The following is a 20,123-nucleotide window of genomic DNA, read 5'->3' as shown; positions in this document are numbered from 1 at the left end:
TCGTGCTGAAGGTCTCAAATGCGTTTGGACCCTGCATAATTCACATGTCTGACAGGCACTATCTGAATGACCTTTCACAGATCCTTTAGGTTCCAAATAATGAGCTTTTACTGTACTCAAGCAGCACAATCTTTGGCACTGCACTTATGATTTGGCATCTTACACAACTGGACCTGGACGGCACCGATGGTGTGCTTTTGCGTGGGCTGCACATTTATGATTACACTGACCAAGTATCGTTATGCAATCATGCTCACTTCACCCCTTCTTTCCATCGCGGTACTTTAATGCAGCCCCCCCAAAAACAACATTGCCTCTAGAAATGCTTATAACTTCTACACAGACATGCACAGAATGCCTGACAGGCATTCATGGGAACACCTTAAGACAATACAACCCACACAGCGACAACAAAAGCCACAAGATGAGAGGCCTGGGCACACGGGTGGTCACAAGAACAGTGTGAAAAGCTATGCATGGTCATGTGATCAAGGGTTAGCATGCACTCCAGCCAAAGATGACTACGGTAGCATGACCTCCGACCACTCATGCGTGAGGCATGAACAGTCTCGTCATGTAATATGCTGCAACAAAGGTGACAGGCGTCACTTACAGCTGTATTGTCAAAGACCGTGTCATGAACCGGTCCTGGCAAGCGTGGACAATGCATGCAGAGGCTTACCTGGGACGGGTTCCTTGACAAAGTCCGGATCAATGTTTTTTAGGTCCATCATTCCCGACTGCAACACAATAATGCAAAAGTAATGTATTTTCCAAACGCTGAATCCAGCCATGCAAATATCATTACACAGAGGTCCATCAGATTATTTCCAACTTCACTTAGGGGTGTGTGAAAGTGGCCTTTTAGCTCTAAGAATTCAAACAGAATATTCAATTATCTCAAATAATTTCAAAGCAATTAGTCTGAATAGTTTCTTAGACCAAGAAAGGCCAAACAACATAGTTCAGAGTTTTGAAAGCCATTATTATTTATTAGGCCTGTGTAAATAGTGGTTTTCTCGGCTAAAGTGAATTTGAAGTAAATAGTTTTTTTTTTGAAGTAATTTTGAAAAGCAATTATTTCAAATTTCTTTTTTTGCATAGAACAAAATTGCCCAGTACACTAAGCGTTTTCAAAACTTTGTATTTGCCCGACTCATAAGGTTATTATGAGAAGAGGAAAGAGTGTACTGAAGTTTTGTACCACTCATTTAAGATGCGTTGACCTTTTGCAAAATGGTCATCGGAAACTGGAGCACGTCGGTGATGCACAATTGCAGATCTCACAACAAACAACTGAAAGACTACGAGAGTTGCCCTAACTATATCACAAAGCAAACTTGCAGAACAATAAAGAAGTAGTCATTTACACAATGAGGTAGACAATAATTTCCAACTTCATGTTAAAATATTGTAGCACCCACCGACGTCTCAACGCAATGCTGCGAAGTTTGACGCTCCATGCCACCGCCTTAGTGACTGGTATGGAATGTTGGAATGTGGAGAAGAAGAAAATAAAGCTGAGTGGCACGTGCCTTCTTGTACAGTACAACTGAACAACCAGGGAAAGCAAAGAAGGGCAAAGGACAGGATGTCTCAAAACAGAGTAGCAGCAGCAGCTGCTGCTGCAGTATAGGACTCTGCGAGCATTAAAATATCTAAGGCCTGGTTTCGCTCAACTGTGGAGTGTGCATATGTTGTCTCTGGAATAACATAAAACATATTTGCTACTTCTGTATAACAGCATGAGTTATTCGAAGGGCCCGCAGCTATGGCTGGCCTGGGAAGAGTCTGAGATTGCATTATAATCTTAAATTTCTTCTAAAATTCTGCATAGTTCTCAAACTCCTCGCTCGTATTTATATCTGTGTAAATGAGATAAAATAGTTATTTTTCCACATGCTATCATTCCTACTAATGTCTGCAACAACATTAGCATTAAAACAGAAAATGTGGTGTCACATATACTATCCCACGAAATATGCTTAAATCCTCAATTTTTCATGACATTGCAGAAAACTAGGGCCCCTAAGCATGAATGAGGATGCTGTCTTGAAGTCTGGATGCTTAAGTACACGTCCTAATGATTTATTTTCAATTATATCACATTTTTGATTCCGTCGAAATTCTGTGAAAGCACCATACTTGCAGTAATATATGCAAGGGTGGAGTTTGAGTCTATGTGAAAAAGAAATGTTTCCACAAGTATGAGGTCTTTTGTGGCCTCAGTGTCACTTAAAGGTGAGAGTTAAATTTTAGGGCTACTGATGATTCCATCCAATGTGAATGCTAGTGCATGACGTGATGTCACCACTAGATACAACTTTATTTTTAGTCTTCCTCTGTTTTTTCTGAGTTCTGATCTCTATGAGCCTTTATGGTCCGTGCCTGGTTGTGCTGATGCGTCCTACTCTAAAACCATTTTGCATATAATGTTTGGCTGGACATAACATTTGTTGGTCAGTTGACAGACCGGAAGTGATGTTGCAAACAAAAAGCAATGTGACATGTTCTTAAAATGCACCATGCAGACTGGCTTATGTATAATGACATCATGCCATGTGGTTTGTGTTCATTGGTTGGGTTGTTGAAGAGACCCTCACAGCCCCCAAACACTTCGTAAAGTTAGCTTCCCATTGCCACTGAAGAGTCACCCAGTTAAGCCACTTCAAAGACTTGAGCTCTGTTTCATCATTTTTGATATCCATTTTCCCGCAACAGCTGACTTTGTGGTTACACTGCTACATGAGTGTTGCTCTGAGATGTCCTCACTGCGCATGTACCACAATGCCATCTCGCGGCAAAAATGCTGCCGTGGTCAGGGTTTCTTTACTTTATGACTTTTTCTTAGACGTTTTTAAGAAGAAATTCATAGCGATCTACGGAGCGCAAAATGGTACCACAGTTTCACTTCACTATATTGACGTTATTATGTACACGACAGTTTACCAGAATAGGATTCTGCTCTACTATGCAGTCAAACAGTGGATAAAACACACGATGCAAGTGAACAGAACACAAATTTGAGCAAGTGAGAAAGCAGGGCACACTACTCACTAAGCTGGGCTTGTAGGGTGCAGGAATGCGCTTGGCTTCCAGGTCCTGCCAGTTGATGGGGTTGAAGAAGTCATGCCGCTTCACCTCATTGCCGTCGTCCACGTGACCCAAGCGAAGCCGCTTCTCCTTCTGCAGAAGCTGATGGGGCAAAGACATGGCTTGAGTGGCAGGCCCACACTGGCCAGTTCGGCAGGCAAAGCTACTTGCATTCAGATCACTTTACAGATGATTCTGGATGACTCCAACTTAAAGAGGCCCATAAACTTGTTCGAATCATGCGAAATTCAAATTGCGAGAAGTCTTTTTAATGATGTTCGCAGGACTACAGCATCAGTTTTACATTGCACATTGGCTACTTGAAATAGAAAGTATTTACCATATTGCACTAGTAGGCTTGCAAAGTGAACCATTTTACTGGTAATGAGACACGGTGCCATAAGTGCCTAAACGGACAGTTTTATTATAAGTATGCATGTGGAGTCTAGGCTTCTGTTCTCACTTTGCAGCTACAGCAAATCACAAAGTGAGAGAACTGTACAACACTTCACGAGGTATCACCAGTGCACGTGTCTCCAAAGTCGTACTCCACCACCACATGTTTAATATGCGGTAGCATTAAGGAACTGTGTATATACTAGTAGATAAGCCACCACTGTAGTCAGAAATGTTAACGAAAAATGACGCTGCCCTGTAAGAGCTGCTGCTGTAAGAGAAAAAGTGGAGGCCCTACATAAGCAACTACAATATTACTGCATAATTCTTGCTTTCTTATTTAATGTATGGTAGGTGTGGTTTGGTTTGGTTTATGGGGTTTAACGTCCCAAAGCGACTCAGGCTATGAGAGATGCCGTAGTGGAGGGCTCTGGAGATTTTGGCCACTTGGGGTTCTTTAACATGCACTGACATCACACAGCACATGGGCGCCTTGCTTTTCGCCTTCAGTGAAAAGCAGCCGCCAAGGCTGGGATTCGATCCCGCATCCTGCCTGGTAGGCCTTACACTTACAAAATTATGCTGACGCTGGGTGAAATTTTGCAATATCTCTGTTTCTTTCTGTAGCTGTGTTTGTGATTACTTTCAATTATCTGCTGCAAATTTCGATATTACTCTAAAATATTTCATTTCCAATGACTTTTCATTATTTTTATTCACTTTGCACTTTGCACCTCTAATATATTTGCTATTTTATGAACATGGTTCACCTGCAATTAATTTGACAGTATGTGAAAAATAAATAAATTCGCTTCGCACCCAAAGTTTTGCTATTCACACAGCTCAAGTACAAATATAATGGCAGTGATCGGTACAAGTAGAATTCCTATGTCTCAGATTTTCTTCATGTGGCTGTGGCACAAAGGTGACCGCTCACCTTTTCGAGGATATCTCGTGCCGCAGAAGATATATTGGTTCGTAGCCTCAACTGCTTGTGAAGGATGTTGTCGTACATCTCAACGGTATCCCGGCTGTAGAATGGGGGCTGCGCAGCAAACAGCAAGAACCACAAGTTAAATAAAATTTGACATGCAACTCAGTGGCGAACAAGAAGCTTCTATCACCATGAAAAGGCAACAACAACAAAAGTTAACAAAGGTATCACTGCCACAGGTCATCATCACAAGCAAACTGTGATCACGTCTCGAGGTTTTTTTATTTTTTTGTTCGTTAAACCTGGTTATAACGAAATTGTAAAATGTCCTCGGTTTTTCGTTACATCCAAGTTTTCGTTACATGCAGTTTTCGTTGAAGACCCAAAAGGTCAATGTAGAACGAAAACCAAATTAAGAATTGCTGCAAGAGAAACCACATTGAAGGTGTTGACAGTAAATCAAATTTGTTTGAAGTCATAGAAGCGGATGTTTTGCAGTCGCGCTGACAGCGCGGCGCGACTGCAACAGCAGCCTCCACCTCCTCTGCGGCTCGCGCAACGCGTTTACGAGCAAGTGAGGAAAGGGGGTGGAGGAGGAATCAGTTTTGGGGAGAGCGCTTAGGATGGTGCCGCTGCCCCGCGGCATGGCCCACCACCGTTGCCCAAGGAAACCGACTCTGCTTCGTGTCACCAGCGCGCTCCGCTGTTCCCGCTACCGACGCGCGGGAACCCATGAATAACTGTGTGGCAGCGATGAATGCGCGCTGCTCGCTCCATGTCTTAATGTTATTTTTTGCAGCTTTTAAGCATGAACTATTGTAGTGCCATGTTCCGACAGCGAAAGCAGCCAAGACTGCTGCGTCTACCACGGAGATGCGGTGTCGGCGCTGAAACTGCGTGTTGTATCAACTGCGGTCACTCGTTGCAATAGTAAGCGTTCCTCTCACTTCAGTTTGTTTTATCGTCCTGAAACTTGCAGGGTTCTGTCAAATTCCAACAAACTTGGCACTAGCTAAGACAGTCGGTGCCATTAGTTTGTTATATCAAGGTCACCTGTTGCGACATGTTCATTACATGAAGTTTTCAAATACATTCACTTCAATGGAGGCGGCGTTGGGAAAATGAAAAACTTCGTAATATCGAGGAATTCACTACATGGAGCGTCGTTATATGGAGGTTTAACTGTATACCTCTGATGCTAGAATACGTTTCGCTCCATTTCTAGCTAACGACTACAAAGTCCACAGTACATTCGACGACGTTATTGATGTCACAAATAGGAATCATGTGGCAGGAGAAAATAATCCATTTTTTTTTCAGCTCCAAAACCCTGGGCTATGAATATGCTTTCTGCTGGCAGACAAACATCAAGAGAGCCACAAGAAGCCAAAAAGCTGAGTATTACTCAGAAAAAAATATACAAAATTGTCCCAACCGTGCCTATATATAACAATCAAGTTTACGCACATAAAATCAGGCAGAACCAATGCAAAAAAATAAACAGGTTGACTGTCTGCTGAGAAGTTGTAGCCTAGCCAAGTTTGCCATTCTTTCAAAACAACAACAACAACAAAAAAACAGCCTTGGCAGGTACTGCCTCTTTAGATCTGCTGCTTATACAACACAGAAAAAATGGCTTTTCGGAAACAGCATGTCCCATGCCCAGAGATGCTTACCAGACCGTACAACATTTCGTACAGCACAGCTCCCAGGCACCACCAGTCTACGGTGCGGTCGTACGCCTCCTTCCGGAGCACCTCAGGGGCCAGGTACTGCAATGAAATGTATCACCAATCTGTCAGTGCGCTAGAACATTTGAAAACAAAACAAATTAAGATCTTCTCAAGACTTTGGACAATGAGAGGAAAACATTTTGTCTTGGTGACACAAATGGCAGGCAGAGAAATTGCAGGATTCCCGAAATGGAAACATTTCCAGGATAGGCAATTTCACCACAGCATCGAAACAGTGCTCGGACATTTAGCCCAGACACTGAGATTGTTATTAGGTGTCACTTATGCTTCACCTGCCAGGAAAGAGTCTGTTCTTATAGGGGTAGAAAAAGCAGTCCCACTGGGGCTTGTGATAGCACTATGATAACAGTTCTGGAAGCTGCTTAGATAGCAAATTCAATTGCTGGCAGAATGGCTGATTACAGCCCTTCTTTTCTCTGTCTAAATGGCACATAGCACTCAAGTCAAGTGGAGCTTAGGGAGTGCTAAAATTCGGTGCTGACAGAGCTCACCAATTACACACACAAAAAAAGTGCAGGAACAGCACGCACATAACTAAGCAAGAAAAGCAATGGGGGACAGAACTGCTCAAATTTCGACACGTTCTAAGCAGACAATGTAACACAAGCTTCCACGACACAAACGTTGGACAGCTCTGTCTCCGTTAATGTGCTGAAATGTCGCTCACCTCGGGAGTTCCGCAGAATGTATTCGTGGTCTCTTTTTCCCTGATGCCTTCTTTGCACAGACCAAAGTCAGTAAGGACCACATGACCCTGGAATGCAGATAAAGAGTGCTGGTATGAGTGCCTGCCTGAGATATGCCAAAAGGATAACTCCAATCACAATAATTGGCAAATTTTATCTGCTGAAGCTATACATCGGCTAGGAGGCAAGTGGCAAGCTCCGAACTAATTAAACCCACCAGGGTAACAAACTGGATTCCAAGTGAAGGAAAGCGTAGCAGGGGGCGGCAGAAAGTTAGGTGGGCAGGTGAGGTTAAGAAGTTCGCAGGGGACAAGTGGATGCAGCGAGCACAGGACCGGGTTAATTGGAGGAATATGGGAGAGGCCCTGCAGTGGGCATAGTCAGGCTGATGATGGTGATGATGAGAGTTTCTTTAAAGTGCACGAAGGTTTAGTAGAGAGGCTGTTTTTTTATGTGCAGGTGCATGAAAAAAAAACCCGTTAAGACAATGCGAAATGGTGATTGCTGAATTTCTGCTATTAAGGCTATGCCTGGCAAAAAAAACTGTAGGTAGCCTGAAAATATATGGTATCAGATGACGTTGCTAAGCTGTCCTGCCAGCGCTCCTGTGGTCTCTCCACTTATGCATTTTGCCACCAGACCATTTTCTCACTTTTGCATTGTCTTTACCATCAGCTTATGTGAGAAAAAAAAAGTACAATGCAACAACACAGAAATAGTAGCTGTCTTCAATAGCACTGGCCATTGCTGATTGACTAAATTTTGTTTAAACTGGCACCACAGCAACTGCCAAAAGCGATCTTCAGTACAGTAAGCTTCATTATAAAAATAATATCTTCATAAGAACATCACGCTAGCCGACAAAATCCGGAATAAGCTTGATCATGTATATACAAGCGCAAAACGAGGCAATCGGGCCCTAATATTTTGTGATGAGCCAAACAGCACATGCTGTGGTAAGCATATGCAAATAAAAATCAATAACGAAGCGGATTTTAAAATGCCGAGAAGATTTTACTTTTTTAAAATTTGAGGCATACTACGAATACTTCAAAGCACTGAACTACACAGTTCTAATTTAAAACCTCAGTGAAAAATTCCAATTGATGAAGGCACTGATATCTATGTTGAGTTAAAGATGCATCTCATAAGAAATACTACAGCACAACTCATCATTACTGAAACTTATTGCATGCACTCCCCTAACAGGTAATTACTATTTGCTATATTTTACTATTATTATTCCGCTAAGCAGACATAAAAACAAAAATGGCCTACCTGCGCATCAAGCAGGATGTTTTCAGGCTTCAGATCTCTGCAAAGCAAAAAAAAAAAGTGTTGATGTCATTAAATGAACTCAACAGTACCATCATGTTTACAGAAACTGTCATTTCTCTCTTACCTGTACACAATGCCCTGAGAATGTAGGTATGAGAGAGCGCTTGTGATCTCTGCAGCGTAGAATCGTGCCCGCGGTTCCGCAAATGTCCTCTCCTTCTGCAGGTGAAAGAACAGCTGGGAAGAAAAAGAACAACACAGTCAGTGTTGGCATGAGTTAGTGATACCCCAGCTCAAATCATGAAGAAATGAACGTGGAGGGCATGTAATGCAAACGGAAGACAACCGATGGTTCGTTAGGGTAAAAATAATAAATTGTGTGCAATTGCATTAGTTATTAGTATTACTCACATGTTCTTGTACCATATGATAGGCATCAGACATTATGTCATGACCACAGTTATAGTTAGTTGTGCTAAAGAGTGAGTCTACTGACTTTTTCAACAATTTTCTTCTTGTGTCACTCATAAGTTCCTTTCCCAGATTAACGAATACCTGGCAGTGGAGCTGAGGAACACGACAGAATAATCTAAAATTCGATTTTACCATACAGTAGTCTCGTTTTTGCAATGGCACTATATGGCATCTGCAAACCCTGACATTGTGGTCCCAATACAAACTTAGTACAGTAAATTTATGCAAGCCTATAGACATGACAACTTCTGTGCCGACTAGGCTCTGTGCAGAGCACGACATTACCCAAGGTGCAGATTTTGAAAGCTGTAATTGAGAGTACTAAGGGAACCTTAAATAGAATAAAATAAATAAACTAAAAAAAAAAACGGTGATATCTCTCACAGATACCAACTGCTTTTGCTTGTAGTAGCACTGCTGATGGCAGCGCCATTAGAAGTGACGCGGCGACTTCGGTCATGTGATTTATTTTTGAACGCATTTTAAAAGCAGATCAAGGAAGACTAAACAATAAAAGTAGCTGTAATTTATTGGAAGAGAGGAAAGTGGGCTGCCAAAAGTTGATGATACGAACAAAAATAGTTGTTTGTATAATGCTGTGGAATAGTAATGAAATGTAGTACATTTGACTCGGACACCTCAGGTAGCTACCATGTTAGATGCAACAAAAAGACACAGCAAGGTGCTACCATCAGCTCAGACCTGACTTTCTTCACCCATTTAAAACAAATTCCTGCCTAAAGTGCGAAGTTCTACACTCACTACAGTTGCCAAGTGGTGAAATCTACCAGAATATGCCTATTTTCGGTAGGTTTGGTTTAGGGTGTTAATGTCCCAAATCGAATCAGGCTATGAGAAACTGCGTAGTGGATGGCTGCAGAAATTTTGACCAGCTGGGGTTCATTAATGTGCACTGACATCGCACAGCATACAGGCGCCTTTCTTTTCACCTCCACTGGAAAGCGGCCGCGCAGGGATGTGTATTTTTTTTACTTTGCCTGGCAGTGCTGTTCCTTTAGATAACTTGAAAAATTTGGTGGATTGCATACAATACACAATTGGCAACAATAATCAGCACTGCAGAAACAGTTACATTTAACATCCACCTGTACTTTACTACCTGAATTCAAACGAAAGCTGCACACTTTTGCCTTTCTCAGGAACCGGTTTGCTACAAGATGAGAGAAAAACCAGGGCTTCTCTTGTTGGCAGCCTACAGCAGTTTCATTCTAATCGCAGTCTAATTACACCACTTGCAAAATGCGTGGTTTCTATATAATCAAAAGCGACACCCGTGGGCTAAGAGGGGTGGCCTATAGGAGGGCTCCAGATCCACTTTGGCCAACTGGGATTCTTTGCCTTGAACAGATATTGCACACACATAGTAGCATAAAAATCACATATAATATGAACCCGCATATAATATATGTGTAATTTTGGCATAGCAAAAACAGAAAAAAAGTTTTCATCTGCACATAATGCGAGAGAGAAAAGGTCAGCAAAAGTATTTTCTTGCACTACATTTTGCAGTTGCCCCTCATTTTCTCGTCCAACGCCACTGCGCACCAGGCGTTGAATAATGCCATGAACCACCATGTGCCAGTGCTGGTTCACTCCCCTTCTCCTGCTAACATGCTTGATCGGAGAATTTCACGTTGTTATAAAACCATTAGGCCGCTTCCAGCTCAGATGCAGGACAGCAGTGCACAAGCTACTTGCCATCATGCTTCACGCTGCGCTTGCGTCATTTCGTGTCTAGCACCGCATGCAGGCGTGCGGCATGTGCACCCAGGAAGTGTTCTAAGATTCAGGTTTTCGCAATCAATGTCGTCTGGCAAGTGTATCGTCTGCCGAGAGTTCCTTGCTGGAGCCACCTGTCAGTACAAATTATCCTTTAGTACCTCTATAAAAGCATATGGTATCCCGCATTTGCTCGAAAGTGCAGCCAACGTGCTCCTTGAGAATACTGGTGAAGCGTCCATGATTTGGATGCAGAGCATGGCCTGCATGGCTGGGAAGGCTTGTGAGGGACGCGTGCAACATGCCGGGTGATCTTTTCACCATCCCTTCATCGTGCGAGGTGCAATCAACCTTCTTCCAGTCAGTTACAGGCACCACTGTTGCGAGGATTGCGGGCTCAGCGTAATGAAACAACGGCACCGCTAGACAGTTCCTCCTCTCACTGGAAGCCTGATGTTGATAGCGCTGATTAATAACGAGGCCAGAACTGTGAATTTAGGCTAAATTTTGTTCCGATCCTCATATAATATGAGGCGGAACTCTGACATGTAAAATTGGGAAAGAACCTTGTAGTATACACGGGTTTTTACAGCAGTTTTGGTGTTTTGTCTCTATTGCAATGCAGTTGTCACAGCCAGGATTTTTTCTGACAACTCAAATAGATACCTCTGGCCCCTTGAAGTTCGAACTATTGAGTCTACTGAACACAAATGTTCCCACTTCCTGGGGTGATAAGTAAAATAAATGGTCTGGGAAAGCTCACCTCTCCACCATTGACGTAATCGAGAACAAAGTAGAGCTTGACGGGTGTCTGGAAGGAGTAGTGGAGCCCCACGAGGAAGGGATGATCCAGATTCTTCAGGAGCACGTTACGCTCTGACATGATGTGGTTGCGCTCATTTCGCTTGAGGATCATCTTCTTCTGCAGCACCTGCTCAGGAGACAAATAAGGAGGAAGTATGGGTATACACAGAACACCTCTCGCTGGAAAGTGCTTATGAACACCTGGGTACCTCTGCGAGGAATGACAGAGGTGAGAGTTGCAGTTTGCTACAATCACCTAAGGTTGAAATGTACCAAAGACACATTACACAAACAGTACCTCACAAAATATACACACAGCTGGGAATTGAACTCCTGAACATGTCCTCAGCAGAACACCACAGTTGGGGAAATCCAAAATGCCCTTACCTTGATGGCGTAGAACTGTTTCTCCACCTTGTGCCTTGCCAGCAGCACTCGTCCAAAGCTGCCTTTGCCAATTACCTTGAGGAACTCAAAGTCACTCGGCTTCACACTGTGAAACAAATAAAGGGTACCACTTGAGGACAAAGGCCAAAATGCTGGTCTCATTTCAGTGCCAAAATAAATTAAAAGATGGCTAAATAATATCCCATGCCATTAAAAAAGAATGAAAGTTTAAGTCAAGTTAGTCTGCTCAAGGCTCATCGGCAACGCGTAAAACACAACAGAGTAGCATATGCATGTACACAAAACTTTTAGTTTTGTACTTCTGCTCGTACTGCTCTTACCTTCATGTAAGTAACAGTTGAAAATATGCAAAAGCACTTAGCTGAGTAACCGTACCTGACAACCCTGCTATGTTTTCAAACAAGTTTCCATGCCTGCAATGCTCAGAGGCTGAAACGTGAAATTTCCATTCAATTATTTGCTAACAGACAACACAACTGAAAAGCAGTTTTAACACGCCTTTGATGACATTTCAAAAGGGCCGACCTAGAGCTTTTCTACACAGTGGCTTCAGTTTTTAAGCTACTCCTCTCTCCTAGAGACCGGTCCAAAGTTTCCTCTCAGCCTTTCACAACTGACAAGAAACAATTGAATAGCATCCAAGAGCACAAAGAAAAAGGGGCAAGAACTCACTGGGGCTTTTCTGTTGAACCGAGGTCCACCTAAATGGAAGTAAAAAAAAAAAAAAAAAGAAAATTACACTTCTGTCCACATCTCCCAGGTCATTACCAGTGGTTTCCAAAGTCCAAGACCAAGCTATGCCTGTGGTATGCTCAATTAAATTGTATATTGCAAGGTTTAATGTCCTGAAGCAACACATGGACTATGACAGACTCCATAGTGGAGGTAGTGGAGGGGTCGGGAGTGAACGAGACCACCTGGGGTACTATGATGAGCGCTGACATTGCAAACACATCAATGGCCCTGAGAGCCTTCCCAACACCTGTACCCAGTGAAGCACTTGAAGTATTAATCATTTGCAAACTTTAATATACACAGCAGGCTACTCACGTACTCAACCAGGCAACTGCTTGCTATATATCAGATCAGTTTTTTTAATTTTCCAGTAACAATTAAAAGCTGTGCAGCAAGAGGAGTGGGAAGACGTGACACATCATTCGGCTACGTTTGCCTATTTGGTTTGCGCAATGCACTGCTGTGAACAGCAGCCTTAAATATCTGATGCTTTGAGCATAGTGAAAAGATGGATAGGCAACAGTGCTGGCCTGTTGCCTGTCCTCATACGTGATTCTGAAAACAGCGAAAAAGGTCACAAGATGATGGAATAAAAAAAAAAAAGAAAACATTATTTATTTTCCCTAAACTTTGGTATATTTATCCAGCTGCATTACGCACAATCGTGAATCTTTTTCACCATGTCACTATTTTTTCTGTGCCTTGTGGAATTAGCTGATTCAACCACGATGACGACTTGCTTCCATGCTTTCTAAGCAAGCTAGAGCATGTAGCCCTTTTATAAAATGTCAGTAAAATATGAGCATTTGGCTCTTTCTGGCTATGTTCACACCTGTCTACCAGTGACATTTATCAAGGAAAATGAATTCCGCGACCTCAGTCACTAAGAAATGAGTAACAAATAAAACTAATAAATGGTCGGGAGTATAAAACGCCCATGACGAGACGACGTACCGGTTCCGGAGCCTCAATGGCATGGCCATTGTTTTCTTCTTCGTCGGCCGCTTCCTTGATACTCAAGTTCTTGTCGACATTGAGAAAGGCCCTGACATCTTGGCTGAAAGATATGGCAGACAGCCAGGGACACATCCTTGAGTGCACAGGAATACTGGCTGCCACACACCGTGCGATGATAACAAAAAGCTGAGCAATCACGGCCAAACACATCTGGTGTTTTCTCCGACACGAAAAGACTCAAGTAATTCCACTTCAGCACTTATTAAAGCCGTAGCTGTCCTGTCAAACCTTTTCTCACCATTATACATTCAATAGCAGGTTCACTTCAGCCTTCCCTCAGCATGGACAATCGAATCGAGCACTGTCTGAACATGTAGTGAAGAAGAACTGATGTTTCATTCTCAGATAACACAATGGTAAAAGTTATCGCTAATGTTACTTACATGATAACTAAACTTTCGTGCAAAATGTTTACAAAAACTACATGAGTACACTCGCCTGACCGCCCATTTCTGACAAATAGTGCAACTGAGCTCTGTCATCATCTTTACTATTGCACGTGCTTCAAAATATACACCTGGTGTCGAAAGTTTATGACATGTGATATCAGCAAAAAAAATGCAACCAGGGTAAAATGTTTGAGGTATAAATGCATGCTGTGACTTGCAAACTCAGAAATAGTCTGCACATATCGATACCAGGCTGTGTTCAAGGATGCCAATGAAATTAAATTTTTCACCCATTAACAAACATTCGACAGCTTTCGATTATGTCACGATCCTCCCCCACCCCCCCTCCCCTTCCCTCGTGAATGCTGCAAATAATATGTACGACAAACTCTGGCAAGAACATAACCCATATTAACATAACATTATCACGACCCAGTGTTTTCTTGGTAATCAACAGATAATCACTAATCCGACAGAGTTGTACACGTTATGTTACGTTTGCGCACTTGTGTCACATCCCGTGCACACAAAGCTGAGCAGAGACTGTGCATGATAAATTAACTTCCAATGCATGAATTAATTGCAAAGGGCCCAGTCATTCACAACAACACTCGATATCTGCCAGACTGACTCACTGTTGCATGAGCTTTTCATCTGTGACCAGCTTCTGGATGAACTCGTCCAGTCCCTGCCGCCTGCTGCGAATGAAGTCTGGGCTGAAGTTGTTCCCAAACAGCTTCTTGCCTGGAAGCTTGAGGTGGCAACCGGGAAACTGTTTCTTTATCTGAAAAAGCCATTGCACATCAGAGCCGTGCACGCGAAGTTCTTTTCCTTTCATAAGCACAAAAATGTCTTCAAAACTGGAGACAATAAATCAGATAAAATAGAAAAGCCAATGGATTTTGAGGAAAGCAACAAAAAAATTGTAGGAATATGGACACCAAATTATTGTTGCATGCTTTCTTCTTTTTATGCACAAAGATTAATACTATATATTGATCCTCAAATAAAAGTTTGCCTACGCCCAGTAATATTTAACTGAATTTTTGCAGCTTCAGTTTTAATAGCCAAAAGGCGACTATGACGTCCAAGTTTAGTGTAGACCATGTGAGGTATAAAAAAAATCCTACATAATCACTGAAAAGGCATCAATTATATTGCAGTCTCTTTTTATCTTTGACAGGACCTGATACTAAATTTCAATGTCACAGCCATTTGGCTGGTGAAACTGCAACCAAAAAAAAACATCAAGAGAAAAAAGGAATTCATTGACAAGAACAAGAGAGACAGACACATCTCTTGTTCTTGTCCATGTAGCTACTGCGCTGTAGTTCTCAGTATGATGAACCAAGAAGCCAGTCACTATGTATTAAGTGTCAAAGAAATTCAACGGTAAATTATTTACTGGGTGCCAGTGAATTCTATGTGGAAACATAGGTTTACAAATGTCTTGCCCAACATTACAAAGAAAGAAGAAAGAACCAAAATTTGGCATTTGTAATCCTTTAAATGCAATTAAAATTTTAGTTTCTTTAACATCACTTGTATCCCTCCAACGAATAATTTTAGATCTGTAGCATAATCCATCAGCCTATCCAAGACATAGCATAATCTCCAGGAAAACGCACACCATAAAGCTGTTAATAAAGGATGTTTTCTGGGAAATGTGATCACACAAGTGGGAGCAAGTTGTGTTCACATGCTGAACAAAATGACACTACTGCGAATAAAAGAAAATGGAATATGTGAATGTTTGAAAAAAAAAGTATGTTTGAATTTGAAGAAAAGTGCACAACAGATCTGTGATCACTGCAAGAAATTACACGTACATTTTCCATTACTCTGCCACTAAATTTCAAACCACCAAACGAGAAAAGCCGTCGTCACAGGTAACATTAGGGCTTGCAAATTAAAGAAGCAAAAGCTAGCAATGCACTTAATGAAAAAGCTTTTCGTCACCAACCACTTTACATGTACAGCATACAGGCAGTAAGATTAAACAGGGCATAAGGAAGAGAAGGTTGCAAAATGGTCGCTAGCCAAAGTAACTGCTTATCATGGAGTTTAATTTTCGAAACAGAACAGCCCATGAACTTAATGAATTGTAATGGGCTGACACACTTCTCGGGTTGATATGCCTCTAGTCAATATTTTGGTTCTGCTTAACCTTCTGCACTACTTCAAGCACCCTTGAAAGCAGCCATTCGCAAGATGTTTCATGTTCATTGGCAGGTTTGCTAGTCTAGAATATGAAATGCAAATACGCAAGCAGCCACAGCGGGTACACAAGAGAGATGCTTACAATATCCAGGAGCTTGCTGAAGTCATTATACCTCCGCAGGACAAACCACGAATGCCCATCAACAGTCACAACAACTTTGTAAACCTGAAATGTCAAGCACAGTTAAAAATTACGATGATAAACTAAGAGAAACAAGACACAAAACAAGAGAAACAAGACACAGGTGGAAAAGGAAAGAAAAATAGGACAGACATGCTTCATTTATATGAACAATTTGGTTCTCGAGTAAAACTGTCCATAAAGTGACGCACCCATAGCAGCAAATCCCGAAAAAAAAAAAAAAGGAGGAACATGCTGGAATTAAGGTCTGCTTTTTTGCTCAACAGGAGCTAGAGAAGTTGAAATTAAACAGTTTTTGTATCCACAAACCCATTACCAGGACACCATTACGACTGAAATTAATTATGCGGTGCAGCTTGACAAGTCTATATAATGACTTATCAAGAATAAACGAGTTAACTTTGATAACTACAATGACCGTTCACATAAATGACAGCACTCAAATCAGCTGAAAGCGAATGCATTTAGGTTTCTACTTTGCACAAGCTGCAGTTTTCTTCCCAGCCATTTAAGCAATATGAAAAATGGTAAGGTGCCTCAACCAGCAACTTCGCACTGTAAGGCATGAACTGCAATGGTCATTAAGTCATTTAAACTTTTTAATTGCTCTCCTCAACTGGCTTGCATTCAAAGTTGAGGAAATGAAACGTTTGCATGAGTTGGTAAAGATTTTACTCTCATAAGTGTCCATATTAACGCAACAAAAATACAGGACCACCAATAGGCTCTGCGTATTTTCCTCTTGTGCATTGTCTGAATAGCAAATTTCCATATTAACAAGCATTAAAACATTGAAAAATTCTGACTTGCAGAAATATTTTTCATAACTTGAGTTGTCCATATTAACGGAGGTAAAATTACTTAGGCACAACTGTATATATTAAAATGCCCCCACACAGTAAAAAAAGAAAGCTATATAAAACAACAGGCTAGCAGAGGGACAAGTTCAGCCGGACATTATTTGGGATACAAGTACTAAAGTACTACAAGAAACAGTATTTATATATATGACCCAATAATCAAGGTACACATTACAGGCCTTCATCAAATGCTTAGTAAAAATGCTGGTGTAAGGGTATAAGAACTTTTATTTATTGAATAAATGCCATAAACATAGGTAACACATACAAATAGAGCTGCTGAGACAATTGCATAACAATGATTAAAATGCAATTGCTTTCATCTTGCGTACTTACGGATCGTTGTTTGAGAGCATAAATAAAATTAGTACTATAAAAAGCTATAGGCTATGGCTTCAAAGCATATGCCAGTGCAAAAAAATGTATATATATTAAGTATTTGCTATGCTTACTCCTTATCTGTTTTCAGTTGGCAACAGACACATACACACAAAAATATTATTCTAGTGTACCACTGAGTTTCCAGCCGTTGCGCATGCAATATAACAATTCAGCAAGTAATAACAATGTTGCAAGACGAAAACAAGCCACACAAGATTTAAATCTGACACATTACCAGACTTCACAACCAGTCTGCTATAAAGAAAAATCTAAAGTGCATTCCTCTAAACTTTTCTGAGAAGGTAAAAAATTGTGTCCATGCTGAAAGACATTGTTTATTCTAGGGGATGGTGGCAGAAACAGTGCACAGAAACCTAGCTTACAAGTGAAAGCCTGTGTACGAGAGTAAAGAATACAAGTTGTCTTGATCCAATACCGGATATAAGAGCACATTTTATACAACTTAGCTAAGCGAACTGCTAAGTGCCCCGTGCACCTAAAAGCACAAGTTGCAAGATCATTAATTTGATTATCCAGGAAGAAAAGAGTACTAGATAAGCATATGATAACCAGCATCATACCGTAAACTTCTTGTTTTTCTCTTGTATCTCCGAGTTGGTGACCGAAGCAGTCGTGTGTGGAGGGGGTGTGGAACCATTGTGCTGAACGCGAAGCAGCTTGGGCTCTGCCAGAGTGTCAGACATCCTCCTGTACCCTGTAATTAGGACACCTCTGCTAACTTGGCATTGGTAAACAGATATATATATAAAGAAGAGAACGGAATGCTGCCAAGTTTTGTCAAAGCTATCTCCTGTTTCCTGAAGATAAAGATAAGCCAGCATCATATTTGCACACTGGTTTCACAGGGCCAGCCAATTAGTTTGCAGCGTTACATTCCATTCCCACAGACTGTCAACTTAATCATCATTCCTTAACACAAAGCCAGGTCCAAAAAGCATGAAGTGCGGGCACGATCAGGATGTTTAATCCCATAAAAGAAAAGCATGTCAGCCCAGGAAAGGTTCTCTCACAGCTGTCATTCATAAAGACTCTTCCACGCCAGTTTTCTTCACAAGTAATGCTGTACTGAATGATTCCGTCCCAACAAAATGAACAATGAACGTATTGTCCCGACAGCATGCAAGAACCTATCTTATCACAGTTTTGAATGAACTATTGGCTCCCTCTTCCAGCAACAGTGGATTGCCTTAGATAAGTTGAAGAAGCGACTGATGGAACTACTACATTACTTTGACCTGTAACTAGCCAATGTAAAAACCTGCACGCAAGATACCATTGCACATATTACAGCTTACAAACACTATGAATGGCAAAAACAAGAGCAATGCATCATTCTTTTTCTGCACAAAACAAATTAAGGTGGCCTTTACAAGCTGCAAGATAAGGTTATAAGACCGGCATCACACATGCAGCAATAATTCAACGGCTAACCGGTACAAGTATGGCCACCCTATAAGAATGCATTTTTTCTAAACGTGGGTACTCCTTTGGGGCACATCGCAAGGAAGGAGCTTTGCGTTCACAATTCCTACGTCGAACTGACTGAAGTCATTTCTTGTATGTGTGCATGGATCATTCATTCAGCGACCTGCCACTTACTCCTACCTGTCACCTCAACGCAACCACTCGACGTTGTCCAAAAGCGACCCATCACGCCTGCCTCAGGGCCAAACTGCAGTGTGACTGGGCTACCCCGACCCACTCGGCCGCACGCGACGCGGATTGCCGTTGTAAAGCGATAAAAGTTAACTGGCTGGTCGGCTTCCGTCATTATTGTGACTGGAAGATTTCGCACCGCCGTCGCAAGGAGGAGTTGTCCGTCTCCTTACTTTGAATTGGATGCCTCCTGGTAGACTGGAGTAGAGTCCTGCCGGGGAGGGGGAAACGCTGGTCCGAGCGCCGTCACCGCGCCGCAAGAGTTACCGTCGTCGTCGACCACTGCATGATGCCACCCCGGAGCTTTTTTTTTTTCTGCGACGTAGTCCCGTCCGATAAGGTGCCGTTGCTCGTTGCGATAAGGGGACCGCCGCTCGAGCCAGCACGCTTGCCAAGGACAGCAGAGGCAGAGCGCCGATCGAGGTCCCACTCAGGAGCGCGTCTGCTGCTGCTGCAATACGCGCGCACCGCGAATGCAGGGCTTAGAGCGAGCCACTTTCGCAAGTCAACGTCCCACACGACCGCAGCAGGAGTGCATATCGTAGCAGCTGTCAAGGTGACGGGATTTCTGTGTGAGCGCGTGTAGCTGCCCGCGATGGGAATGACTGGACGAGATGATTGATCAACCGTTCTTCGGTGACAACCGTGGTTTAGTGAACGCGTCTGCACGCGCCGTCAATAGACGCTGTGTCATCGTCCATTGGCGGAGCGGTCAGCCGCGCGGATTCATTCTCCAAGTGCGCGCACAGATTCCTGGAGATTGAGTAAAAGCGCGAGCGCAACACACCTGCAGTGTAGCATGGGCGCGGGGCGTGTTTTCGTTCTCCGCTTTTCTTTTTGTTTCCGAACAGCTAGCAGCGCATAACGCGCACATCTGTGGATTCCTTTTCCCCGCGAGCTCGGTACTCACCATTTTTCCTCTTATTCGGCGGATGTCTTTGAATGGGTAACTTCTGTCCGATCGCACCGTGTCTGTTGATGTCAGAGACCCTTGATGGGGGCCTTGGCTTGCGCTCCTGGGCCCGTCCCTATGACGGCAACCGAAGCTTTTTGTGCGTGCAATACGCCCCCCTCCCCCGAAGTAAAGTATCACAAAACAGCACACGCAGCACAGGCACGTGCGAAAACAAAACGA

General features: G+C 42.5%; 1 protein-coding gene across 4 annotated transcripts in view; it reads right to left on the bottom strand.

The window, feature by feature from the left end:
• Positions 1 to 20,123, bottom strand: part of LOC146178241 (serine/threonine-protein kinase Sgk2-like) — a 26,755-nt gene extending 6,632 nt beyond the window's left edge. Inside the window, exons 1-16 of one of the 4 annotated variants that reach the window (XM_084578043.1) lie at positions 19,899 to 20,123; positions 19,162 to 19,439; positions 17,893 to 18,026; positions 16,011 to 16,094; positions 14,344 to 14,492; positions 13,257 to 13,359; positions 12,240 to 12,268; positions 11,547 to 11,652; positions 11,119 to 11,286; positions 8,266 to 8,378; positions 8,142 to 8,178; positions 6,845 to 6,931; positions 6,100 to 6,195; positions 4,427 to 4,534; positions 3,058 to 3,195; positions 683 to 740 (exon numbers count right to left, since the gene is read on the bottom strand). In XM_084578043.1, the coding sequence (XP_084434169.1) occupies positions 683 to 740; positions 3,058 to 3,195; positions 4,427 to 4,534; positions 6,100 to 6,195; positions 6,845 to 6,931; positions 8,142 to 8,178; positions 8,266 to 8,378; positions 11,119 to 11,286; positions 11,547 to 11,652; positions 12,240 to 12,268; positions 13,257 to 13,359; positions 14,344 to 14,492; positions 16,011 to 16,094; positions 17,893 to 18,015 (1,399 nt within the window). In that variant the 5' untranslated portion in view covers positions 18,016 to 18,026; positions 19,162 to 19,439; positions 19,899 to 20,123. Of the gene's footprint in view, positions 1 to 682; positions 741 to 3,057; positions 3,196 to 4,426; positions 4,535 to 6,099; positions 6,196 to 6,844; positions 6,932 to 8,141; positions 8,179 to 8,265; positions 8,379 to 11,118; positions 11,287 to 11,546; positions 11,653 to 12,239; positions 12,269 to 13,256; positions 13,360 to 14,343; positions 14,493 to 16,010; positions 16,095 to 17,892; positions 18,027 to 18,937; positions 19,073 to 19,161; positions 19,440 to 19,898 lie in introns of those variants that run through there. The other 3 variants (XM_084578045.1, XM_084578046.1, XM_084578042.1) reach the window with 3 other exon arrangements.

The sequence above is a fragment of the Amblyomma maculatum genome, chromosome 9 (assembly GCF_055883805.1).
Source record: "Amblyomma maculatum isolate TAMU_Amacu chromosome 9, ASM5588380v1, whole genome shotgun sequence".
Lineage (NCBI taxonomy): Eukaryota > Metazoa > Arthropoda > Arachnida > Ixodida > Ixodidae > Amblyomma > Amblyomma maculatum.
Note: the sequence above shows the minus strand (reverse complement) of the source record. Positions and strands in the feature narration are given on the sequence as shown.